Genomic DNA, 12,333 nt, shown 5'->3' with positions numbered 1-12,333 from the left:
AAATTAAAGATCTTACTATTTTTGTTCATAATGGCAATTTTCTTCTTTTTTTGTTGCGTTTTAGTACCTTACAGATCGGGGGGGAGGGGGGAGGGCTCAAAGAGCCCCCCCCCCCCTTTAGTTTTTTCAATCTCATTTTTTTTGTAGGTAAGATGGAGAGCTGTAACTTCATGACTTTTTAAGTTTAGTAATTATACGTCGGCAAGAGTTGATTTTATTAGGATATCTGGTCTGTGTCGGTCGTGGTGTCCGGTCAAAGTCGGTTGGGTAGCAAAAAAAAATCTAAATAAATCTTAATTTCTACATTATGACTTTTGTGTATAAGATAGAAATCTAAATTTTTTTTGGTGAATACTTAGATATCAATGACCTTCCGTTTGACCGCTCCCTGACCGACTTTATGACCGATTTTTGTCCGGCTTTTACTACAGACATATATCATGAATATCGTGACTTCTATTACAGCTAGAGACCTAAATTTTTTTTTGGTAAATCCTTGAGCAATAATAAACAGATAAAAATATTAGTTTGCGCCGCCAACCACCGTTTTACCGCCGTAACCGCAGAAAATGGCGGTTTTCGTTATTTGCCGTTTTTCGGCGATGATCAGAAAAAGTAATTTTTTTGTTATGAAAAATAAAAGTTCGTCCTAAAATTTGGTCATCCTACCTGCAAAATTGGCCACTCTACAGCTGTTTTAAGATTTAGCGGCTGGCCGCTAAAAAGCGGCTAAGGAGCGGTCTGACCGCTATGACTAGAAAAAGTAATTTTCTCTAAAAATACACATGAACCACCAGAAAATTTTTTTGACAACATTCCCATCATTAAGGAACACAATTAATTATAAAACATTCGAGACGTTAGGATCGCTTTATAGCAGGTTTTTGGCTATCTTTATATTTTTCCCCATATCTTTGGTGTTTATGGTCCGATTTTCAAAAATTTTTCAGATAAAGATATCAAAATTAAATTTCCCGTCGTTTAAAGAAAGCAATGGCGGTCAGACTGCCTTTTATCAGGTTTTGGCTATTTTTATATGTTTTACATTAGATCTTTTCATGAAAATACACTTTTTCGAATTTTAGTCTTCTGCTAACCTAAAAAGTTACTTTAGGAGCCTAGAAATACATGTACAAAATTTCAGCTCTCTATCTCTACTGGCGACCTAGCGCCAGGCATGTAAAATATCAACAGATAACGGTAGCACGGCGGTTTTAACAATATCTCAGCAATGTGCAGGTTTTAAGCTCTTCTGCATATTTCAATTTAAACACATAAGGACAAAGGTATATTATCCAAAAAATCTTTTGTCAAAGTCTACTCTACACCTAGCGCCAGTCAGTTTTCTAAAATCATGTATTTTATACCTGTGAAAATAGAAATCGCCAGCGCTAGGTGTAGAGTAGACTTTGACAAAAGATTTTTGGGATATTATATCTTTGGCCTTATGTGTTTAAATTGAAATATGCAGAACACCTAAATTCATCTTTCAAGCCATTCTCTGAGCATTTTATTTTTTTTTATGAAATAACGGTATTTCAAAACTGCCCTTTGAAAAGGCCTAAAAAATATCTTTTTTTGTCACTTTTTTCACTGCTTATAGTTACAACTTATTAAGACATTATGCTCAGTTTAAAAAAATCGGCGCCTCCAGCACCAAAACCTGCAAAAACTGGCAGTTAAACTTCTGTGCCCCTACTTGCCCCCCTCTTCGGCCAACAGTAGTTATCTCAAGAAGTAAAAGAGATATCACACAGAAAGAAAACTTTTTAATTATAACTGAACTAAGTAACCATTACAGATTTCATTTTGGGACTTTCCTTCTAGGGGCTTGTGGAGCAAAAGACCCCCCAAAACACTAAAAATATGAGTTCTGAGCTTATTTTTAAAGATATCAACCTGATTGTTTTTGAAAACTTTGTTAACATAATGGAACTCAGTAACATTTACAGATTTCATTTTGGGACTTTCCTTCTAGGGGCTTGTGGAGCAAAAGACCCCCAAAAACTAAAAATATGAGTTCTGGACTTATTTTTAAAGATATCAACCAAATTTTTTTTGAGAAAACATTTTTCACATAACCAAACTCAGCAACCTATACAGATTTTATTTAGGAACTTTCCTTCCAGGTGCTAGTGGAGCAAAAGACCCCCCAAAACACAAAAATATGAGTTCTGAGCTTATTTTTAAAGATATCAACCTGATTTTTGTAAAGAAAACTTTTAAAATAAAACTGAACTCAGTAATGTTTATACATTTCATTTTGGGACTTTTCTTTGAGGAGCTTTTGGAGCAAAAGACCCCCAAAAACACAAAAAATATGAGTTCTGAGCTGATATATAAAGACATCAACCTGATTTGTTAAAGGAAACTTTTTTAACATAACCAAAATCAGTAATGTTTACAGATTTCATTTTAGGACTTTCCTTCTAGTGGCTAGTTGGGCATAAGACCCCAAAAACTAAAAATATGAGTTCTGGACTTATCTTTAAAAATACCAACCTAATTTTTTTTGAGAAAACTTTTTCACACAACCAAACTCAGTAACCTTTACAGATTTTATTTTGGGACTTTCCTTCTAGGGGCTAGTGTAGCTAAAGACCCCCCAAAACACAAAAATATGAGTTCTGAGCTTTTTTTTAAAGATATCAACATGATATTTTTAAAGAAAACTCTGTAAATAAAATTGAACTAAGTAATCATTACACATTTCATTTTGGACTTTTCTTTGAGGGGCTTGTGGAGCAAAAGACCCTCAAAGACACAAAAAATATGAGTTAGGAGCTTATATTTAAAAATATCAACCTGATTTTTTTAAAGAAAACTTTTTTAACATAACCGAACTCAGTAATGTTTACAGATTGTTGTGGAGCAAAAAACCCCCCCATATTTTAGTGTTTTGGAGGGTATTATGCTCCACAAGCCCCTAGAAGGAAAGTTCCAAAATTAAATCTGTAATGGGTACCTAGTACAGTTATGTTCAAAAAGTTTTCATTGAAAAATCTGCTCAATATCTCTAAAAATAAGCTCAGAACTCATATTTTTATTGTGTTGGTTTTTTTTGACCCACTAGCCCCTAGAAGGAAAGTCCCAAAATGAAATCTGTAAATGTTACTGAGGTTGGTTATGTTAACAAAGTTTTCAAAAAAATCAGGTTGATATCTTTAAAAATAAGCTCAGAACTCATATTTTTAGTTTTGTGGGTCTTTTGCCCAACTAGCCCCTAGAAGGAAAGTCCTAAAATGAAATCTGTAAACATTACTGAGTTTGGTTATGTTAAAAAAGTTTTCTTTAAAAAAATCAGGTTGATATCTTTATATATCAGCTCAGAACTCATATTTTTTGTGTTTTTGGGGGTCTTTTGTTCCACTAGCCCCTCAAAGCAAAGTCCCAAAATGAAATGTGTAAACATTACTGAGTTCAGTTTTATTTTAAAAGTTTTCTTTAAAAAAATCAAGTTGATATCTTTACAAATAAGCTCAGAACTCATATTTTTTGTGTTTTGGAGGGTCTCTTGCTCCACTAGCTCCTGGAAGGTAAGTCCCAAAATGAAATCTGTATAGGTTGCTGAGTTTGGTTATGTGAAAAAGTTTTCTCAAAAAAATTAGGTTGATATCTTTAAAAATAAGTCCAGAACTCATAATTTTAGTTTTTGGGGGGCTTTTGCTCCACAAGCCCCTCAAAGGAAAGTCTAAAACGAAATGTGTAATGATTACTGAGTTCAGTTTTATTTACAAAGTTTTCTATAAAAAAATCAGGTTGATAACTTTAAAAATAAGCTCAGAACTCATATTCTTAGTGTTTTGGGGGGTCTTTTGCTCCACAAGCCCCTAGAAAGAAAGTCCCAAAATGAAATCTGTAATAGTTACTTAGTTCAGTTTTATTTAAAAAGTTTTCTTTCTGTGTATTGATATCTCTTTTACTTCTTGAGACAACTACTGTTGGCCGAAGAGGGGGGCAAGTAGGGGCACAGAAGTTTAACTGCCAGTTTTTGCAGGTTTTGGTGCTGGAGGCGCCGATTTTTTTTAACTGAGCGTAATATCTTAATAAGTTGTAACTATAAGCAGTGAAAAAAGTGACAAAAAAAGATATTTTTTAGGCCTTTTCAAAGGGCAGTTTTGAAATACCGTTATTTCATAAAAAAATTAAAATGCTCAGAGAATGGCATGGAAGATGAATTTAGGGGTTCTGCATATTTCAATTTAAACACATAAGGCCAAAGATATAATATCCCAAAAATCTTTTGTCAAAGTCTACTCTACACCTAGCGCTGGCGATTTCTATTTTCACAGGTTGAAATGCATGATTTTAGAAAACTGACTGGCGCTAGGTGTAGAGCAGACTTTGACAAAAGATTTTTTGGATAATATACCTTTGTCCTTATGTGTTTAAATTGAAATATGCAGAAGAGCTTAAAACCTGCACATTGCTGAGATATTGTTAAAACCGCCGTGCTACCGTTATCTGTTGATATTTTACATGCCTGGCGCTAGGTCGCCAGTAGAGATAGAGAGCTGAAATTTTGTACATGTATTTCTAGGCTCCTAAAGTAACTTTTTAGGTTAGCAGAAGACTAAAATTCGAAAAAGTGTATTTTCATGAAAAGATCTATTTTACATATTTCTCCATATCTTTGGTATTTTTGGTCCGATTTTCAAACTTTTTTGCGATGACAGTATAAAAATAGTTTTTTTCCATTGTTATGCGCATCTAGTATGTAATTTACTTTAACCATCGTTATCATACAAAATAATACAAGGTTTCGTGTTTATTTTTTCTAATTAATCTATTCTTGATTTTAATAAATAAACTTTAAATCTACTTAATCCACGATTTTTTTTGTGATTCGCTACTTATGGATGTTGTCATCCTTGCAAACTTTTTAACAACAAAATTTAACAATGATAAAATATCATATTGATCTTATTTTTAGAATACTGATTCCTAGGACAACAAAGTACAATGTTAAAACTTTAAAAGCAAAGCATCTATATAAGAAAGTCCTAAAAATGTAAGTATGTCCTTAAACAGTTGTATTATGGACGTATAGCAGACAGTAGTTAATTATAGAGAAGATTCGCTATTCTTACAAATAAAATATTCACTTTGTTTTGTTGATCAACTTTATTAATATATAAGATGCAAGCAAGTAATAATATTATAACTGTTTACTCTGTAATTATCCTGGGTTGGATTTATAAAGTAACTGTGCGTCCACACCTAGGGACTCAATCCTACAGCTACAGGGGGCGAACCTAGCTATGCTAAATTCTAATACCAACTAAAGAGCCTTTGATTTGCACATTCTTATTTGCAAGCAGCAGCTTTATTGTGACAGCTAACCCATTTAGCCTTTACCCTTATTTAGCTGTCTATCCTATTATATACAAAGTAGAACGATGTCTGTCTGTCTGTTTGTTTGTCTGTTTGTAGCGAAGGATCTCGCTAACCGCTGAACCGATCGGGTTCTCCTTTACAGGGTAGCTTCTCATAGGTCCCGGGAAGGTTTATAACTATTTTCTTGGGCGGTGGGACACCCCCAACCCCCCCAAAAAATGAGCAAAGCTTCTCTTTAGTCAACACTACACAGTATCCTGTTTTTCAACAAATTTACTTACAATTTTGTTTCGGCTTTACACTTTTACATTCTGATTATTCAGTTCTGAACTCTTCAAGTGTTAATGTTAGTTTGTCCTACAGTTTCTTCAGAGCTTCGCTTCTATGGATGTTGTCATCCTTGTTTTATAAACAATATAGCTTGAAATTTGCACTTTGATTTGTCAAATTTTCAATATTTTAGACACAAATAACATAAAAGAATAAAACTGAATGAAGCTAGTTGTATTTTTGTAAACAGCTTTGAAAAAACTCGTATATCTCATATTCATATCAATAACCAGAGATGGGTTCTTAAAAAAGAATGCCGCGTTTTTTCGACATTGATTGATTGAACGAAGACGATATCGTTATACAGAGTAGAGATGGGTTTTTAACAAATGCCGCGTTTTTTCGACAATTTTTTAGACATTGATTGATTGAACGAAGACGATGAGATTTCAACACAGAGTATACAACATAAGAATTCAAAAGAAGGTGTATCAACTTTTTTTTTTATAGCTAGCCGGTTCTTTTAGTAAATAGTAGATGTAAAATTTTTCATAGAATTCAGATATGCAATCGGTTTTTTTGTAGACCTCATATTTTTTAAGTAATTTAAGTTTTTTAAAAAAATAATTAAGTCGGTTTTAAGGTACTAAAACGCAACAAAATAAAAGAAGAAAATGGCCAGTAAGAACAAAAATAGTAAGATCTTTAATTTGACACCTTACTTTTAAAATTCTGTTGAGTAATTGTTGAAAAAATCTATTTTTTTAACCTCGGTTTAATAAAAACTTTAGACCTAAATATTTTCTCAAACAGACATAAAAAACATGGGTTGATATATACCTTTAGAATCAGAAAAATATTACTAATCCATTGTAAGCAAAATTGAAAAAAAGTAAAAAATAAAAAAATTTAAAAATGGCCAATTGTATTTTTTGTTCTGGCAACACTATCGTCTTCCCTTTTTTACCCCCTCTATACCCCCTTCCCATTTTTATACTCAATTCAAAAGTTAAGACGTTGCCTGTACAATATAATATGATATTTTCATATAATTCCTTTTATTGTAGTTTATATACTATATTGTAAACTTTTTTTTTCAATTTTGCTTACAATGGATTCGTAATATTTTTCTGATTCTAAAGGTATATATGAACCCATATTTTTTTACTTGTGAAATGATAAAATTGAGTTCAAAGTTTTTATTCTCGTGGGTTTAAAAAAATCGATTTTTTCAATAATTACCTGACAGAATTGAAAAAGTAAGGTGTCAAATTAAAGATCTTACTATTTTTGTTCATAATGGCCATTTTCTTTCTTTTTTTTGTTGCATTTTAGTACCTTAAAATCGACTTAATTTTTTTTTTTAAAAACTTAACTTACTTAAAAAATAAGAGGTCTACAAAAAAACCGATTGCATATCTGAATTCTATGAAAAATTTTACATCTACTACTTACTAAAAGGACCGGCTAGCTATAAAAAAAAAGTTGATACAACTTCTTTTAAAATTACTATTTTAGCCATTTGTATAATGTCTAATATAACGTAAATCCATTTTCGCTGCATATTTATTAATGCATCTTTTTAAATCTGTATTAGACATTATACAAATGGCCAAAATAATAATTTTAAAATTTTGAATACTTAAGTTGTATACTCTGTATAACGATATCGTCTTCGTTCAATCAATCAATGTTGAAAAATAGCGGCATTCTTTTTTAAAAACCCATCTCAGCATAATAATAAGAGTAGGAGTTCAGAGTCTATAAGGAAATTTCAACCATCTATCTTTAACGCAGCATGAATGAGGAATGAGGGGATATAAGCTATATGAATAGAGATAACCAAGAGATATTTTGTCTAATTCAGCCAATAGAACAGTGATGGTACATCCCAGACCTGTCATTATAGTTATTTTACAGATTTGAGTAAGTGCGTAATTTTTTTTATTTTGTCACTTTCTAAATTACTAGCGGCTACGCCCCCTAGAGGCCTCTAGTGGCACTTTAGATGTTTTTATTTGTTAAAGTCTCTACGTTACTTCTTTATGTTACGATAATTCTCTTTGTGTTACGTTGAAGTCTCCAATATATTTTTTAAAATTTCTATTTTTTGTCATTTCTCTTGGGAGAGTGGTTGTACCCTCCCCCAAAATAGTTAAAAAACCTTCCCGGGACATATGAGAATCTACCCTGTTAAGAAGAACCCGATCGGTTCAGCGGTTAGCGAGATCCTTTGGTACAGACACACATCCTGTTACTTTAGTATAAGGATATCGTGTAAAATTTCTTTCCTCGTATAATGTAAATAAACCCCTTGAAAAACCACATAATTAAAGTTATGAATAGTTGAAGTTCTTTCTAAAAATTTTATCGTCAAAAAATTCATCGAGCTATATCTTGAATAGATCTCGTATATAACCAAAAATTTAATTGGTTGATAAGTTTAAAACTAAATGTCTTTTCATCAAGGAATTAAAAACTAAACTGAAAGGGTTGATGGAAATTTATTTTCTTATATAAATATGCAAATAATATATGGACACAACAATTTTATTTAAAAAAAAAAGATTTAAATGTCATTTTGTTGTACAGGCTTTTAAAGATATTTTAATTAGTTGGATTTTTGCTGTAAAAGTTTGTGAACCATTAAATTGGTCAATTTATTTGTTAATTTTAAAAAAGATATGATAGAATTGTTCATCAGTCTTAAAACAAAAAATGTACAAAAAAGGAAAAATTGTCACCATACAACTGTTTTTTAAAAATGGTACAATATTTTATTTTATTATTACAGAGATCATTTATATATTTGTTATACATATAAACAAACTTTAAAAATATTCTTTTCAAATTAATTAATATCTTAATATTAAATATAGCAGAAAAATGCTGCTTTGTAAAAATTGTATCTATAAATGCTTTTTACGGTTAAAAAGCAGGAGACCTTAAAATATAATGTTTTAAAATAGTTTAGTATCGAAACGGGTATAAACAAAGCTGCCTTATATAAAAAGTACCAAAATGTCACCGTGAATTAATACTGAAAGATTTTAGTTAGAAAGATATGTTACATTTTGATATTTTCCATTTATTTCTAATATAAAAAATCACCGTTTTAAAAGGATTTTGTTTGTATAAAATTAATTTTTTGCTGACTAGCTAGCAGGGACTATGAAAAAAAGATCTATGGCGATTTTTGTTGAACACAAAACAAGTTTAATACAAAAAAATACGTAAAAAACAGTTAAATTTTGGCTGTACTACAAAGATGAATAAGGTCAAAACATTGTACATAAAAATTTATAAATATGCATTGATTAAAAAGACAATATTTCCTTACAGCAAATAATTTTAGATACAACCTTAATTAATTAACATTTGATTATAATCTTTAGAGAAAATTAGGTAAAAAATGCGCAATAAAAACATATTTTTACAAAATTATAAAGCAGGAAGTTTTAGGTATGACAATACAAATGGATTGCTCATAAGGATTCTATACTTTTTGGGGTCTTGATCTAAAATGACTATGAATACTGCTCAAAACACATAAATTCTTTTCACATTATAATGACTTATGATTTTTTTCGAATAATGGAAAGAAAACGAAGTAGCGGGGTTAGTAGAATTTTCACAGTAGCTTTTGACAGGTTATTTTAGGTTAGGTAAATGATGATTTCCCCGCAGGGTTAGAGCCGTCCGCTGGGGCTAGAAATATGAGGAAAGCTACAGTGAAAATACTATGAATCCCACTACTTCGTTTTCTTTCCATTATCTTATTTTTCTTTATCCGATTTTCAAATTAATGTTCATTTAGAAAACTTTCTCAGCAGAGTGGGTTACAAAATGTTGGCACCCGCACAGGGTGTTCAAGAAGAAATCTGTATAGGTTCCCCCCTGGCTCTCCTAGTCAAGAAGAAGTGTAGTATGCCAGATTGTGCCATGACGTCAACAGTACTCGTAGCCAGCTGTTCGTTCCGACTCTTATCACAATCCTAAAATTTAAATGGTTTATTACTTAATTCAAAAATTGTTAAATGTAAATAATCATCTCTTTTTAAACTTTAAAACTCCAAGGATTTATCCATCCGTCTATCAATCTATCTCTACATCCATCCGTCTATCTATCTATCTATACATACATCCATCCATCTGTCTATCTATCTATCTACAGGGAGTAAGGGAGGGAACAATGGGGAATAAATTCAATTAAAGAGTTTTAGCTGAAAAGCAATGAAAACTAGATTTATCCAAAAAATTTGACCAAAATTGTTAAGGGATCATGGTAATATAATTTAGAACAAAATTAGATCTGAGAAAAAAATAATTTACTTGAAAATTAAATTACAAATACATCACAATGTAGTAAACATTCTGTAATTAATCACTAGAAAAATCGTGTTTAGAACTTCGTCAACCTGCCACATAAATTCAAGGGGTTCTTAGGTTGTGTAATACATAAATATCACAGTAGAGTTTCTATCCATGAAATGAAATTTTCTTGGGAAAAAATATTTGTTAAAACCAGCCATTTTACAACAAATTTATGTCTGCTATTTTGAAAACTAACTCAGCTAGTTAGCGGGGCCTTGATGCGCTAGTACCCAAAGTCAGTCGGAACCTGCTGAATTCGTGCACATTCCCTTTAAGCCAGTACCCAAAGTCTGAGACTCTTAAAAATTGAATATTCGATCAATTTTCCCCTCCCTTACTCCTTGATCTATCTATCTATACATCCATCCATCTGTCTATCTATCTATCTAGGCATCCATCCATCTATCTATCTATACATCCATCCATCTTTCTTTCTATCTATCTATACGTCCATCCATCTTTCTTTCTTTCTATCTAGGCATCCGTCCATCTATTTATCTATACATCCATCTATCTGTCTATATCTATCAAGGTATCCATTCATCTGTCTGTATCTATCTAGGCATCCATCCATCTGTCTATCTATCAATGTATTATACCTGTCCAGGGAAGAGCATGGTAGGTCCAAACACAGTTCACATATTATGTCTGTCTGACTGTCTATCTGTCTGTCTATCTGTCTATCTATCAATGTATTATACCTGTCCAGGGAAGAGCATGGTAGGTCCAAACACAGTTGCCATATTATGCAGAGACATTTTATTTTGATATTCAAACTGGGCAACCCTAACCAAGTGCTCGATTAAGAATACAACACAAGCCTGAAAACAACAATATTTTAAGATTACTTATTTTCTTCAATAAATATATGATCCCTTATTTTTTGTATATTATTATGCACTATTGGGGCTCTTTATTTGAAGGGGAAAGGGTGAGAAAGCGTAATTATAGCCTAAAACCACCCTAAGGTTTAAATTCAAAATAATAAAGCTTTCCCCCGAAATAAAAAAAACTCGTATGGGTTCAATGGAAAAAAATCTTATATAACTAACAAAATAACCTTACTAATGAATAGGAAATAAAGAAAAGTAAATGCTCTGATTATTGACTAAATAAAATATTATCATTAAACAAAAACTTTTACTAAGAAAGAGGGACTTTGAATAACTCCTGTATTTCTACCTGATTTGGGTTCTGTGGTAGGCGAGTTAACAATTGTAGATACGTCTTACACCGTAGTTCTTCATCTGGTATACTGTACGCCTAAACAAAAGATAAGATGAAAATATAAAAACATATTTTTAACCCCTGCGGGAGCCAAAGCACTCCGGTGCCCTAACCGAAAATAATTTAACCTAAGGCAAATTACACAAAAACTATCCCCCCCCCCCCACCTTATTTTCACATTGGTTCGAGATAAAGGGTAAGTAATGTTCTGTGTTCGTCTAAGACTTTGAAAAAGAACTATTTTCCTTAATATATGGCCTAAAAGTGCTTCAAGTATATGCCATGAAGAGTAAAATTAGCAGGGATCTAAAGAGATAAGACAATGGCCAATAAATTAATGTCCAAGTCCATCCCCAATTATAATACACAAAATTACCCCATCTGTAGATAATATTTTTAGTTGAAACGTTTGGACACTTAACTTATTTCAATGAAAATCCCCAAAGTTGTTAAGCCAACTAATAAGAAAACGCTATAATAAAACCGCAATGTTCAATTAAGAAAAAGATCGGTATTAAGATAACTATACCTGTAAAAGTTTATAATAAACAGCGTTGGTAAACAAAGATTCTGGTAAATCCCGCAGATATTGTTTCAATATTCCAGCCACTGAATGAATATCACACTCCTTAAATAAAATAAAAGGTTAGTATATAACAAGAATAGTTTCATAAAAACGGATTCCTTTTTTAAATAAAAAAAAGATTATCGTCCTTTCATGTAAAGACATACCTTACCTACAAACCTTAAATATATTAGAAATCATATTGCCCTCTTTAATCAAAAAGGCGTAAAAAAATATTCTTTCAAATCTTTGAAAAAGAGACAATAAGTGTGTGTGTATGTGGGGGCGGGGGGGGGGGGGGGTCCCTCTACCTAGATCCTGCAGGCCTACAAATATAACCCTTTAATTAACAAACCAAAGCCTTTGTTGTAATATATTTCCAAAGGAGAAGGGTTCTGTGCTTGACTAGATACTGTGAGTCCGCTACAGAAATTCTTTTTGGCCATAATTGTTGTCCCTTGCATAAAATTAAGTCATCTCAGAAAACGCCTATCTCAAAAAACGCCCATCTCAGAAACCGTCTATCTCAAAAAAACGCCTTTTTCATAAAATGCCTACAT

At 31.9% G+C, this 12,333-nt stretch overlaps 1 protein-coding gene across 1 annotated transcript in view; it reads right to left on the bottom strand.

Annotated features, from left to right (window-relative positions):
* Positions 1-8,095: 8,095 nt before the first annotated feature.
* Positions 8,096-12,333, bottom strand: part of RhoGAP1A (Rho GTPase activating protein at 1A) — a 108,277-nt gene continuing 104,039 nt past the window's right edge. Inside the window, exons 33-36 of the mRNA XM_080168263.1 lie at positions 11,738-11,836; positions 11,164-11,244; positions 10,683-10,802; positions 8,096-9,602 (exon numbers count right to left, since the gene is read on the bottom strand). Of these exons, the coding sequence (XP_080024389.1) occupies positions 9,477-9,602; positions 10,683-10,802; positions 11,164-11,244; positions 11,738-11,836 (426 nt within the window). The 3' untranslated portion in view covers positions 8,096-9,476. The remainder of the gene's footprint in view (positions 9,603-10,682; positions 10,803-11,163; positions 11,245-11,737; positions 11,837-12,333) is intronic.

Source organism: Acartia tonsa, chromosome 8, assembly GCF_053477335.1.
Source record: "Acartia tonsa isolate MP-2025a chromosome 8, ASM5347733v1, whole genome shotgun sequence".
Taxonomy (NCBI): Eukaryota; Metazoa; Arthropoda; class Copepoda; order Calanoida; family Acartiidae; genus Acartia; species Acartia tonsa.
This window is presented reverse-complemented; position numbering and strand designations above follow the sequence as displayed.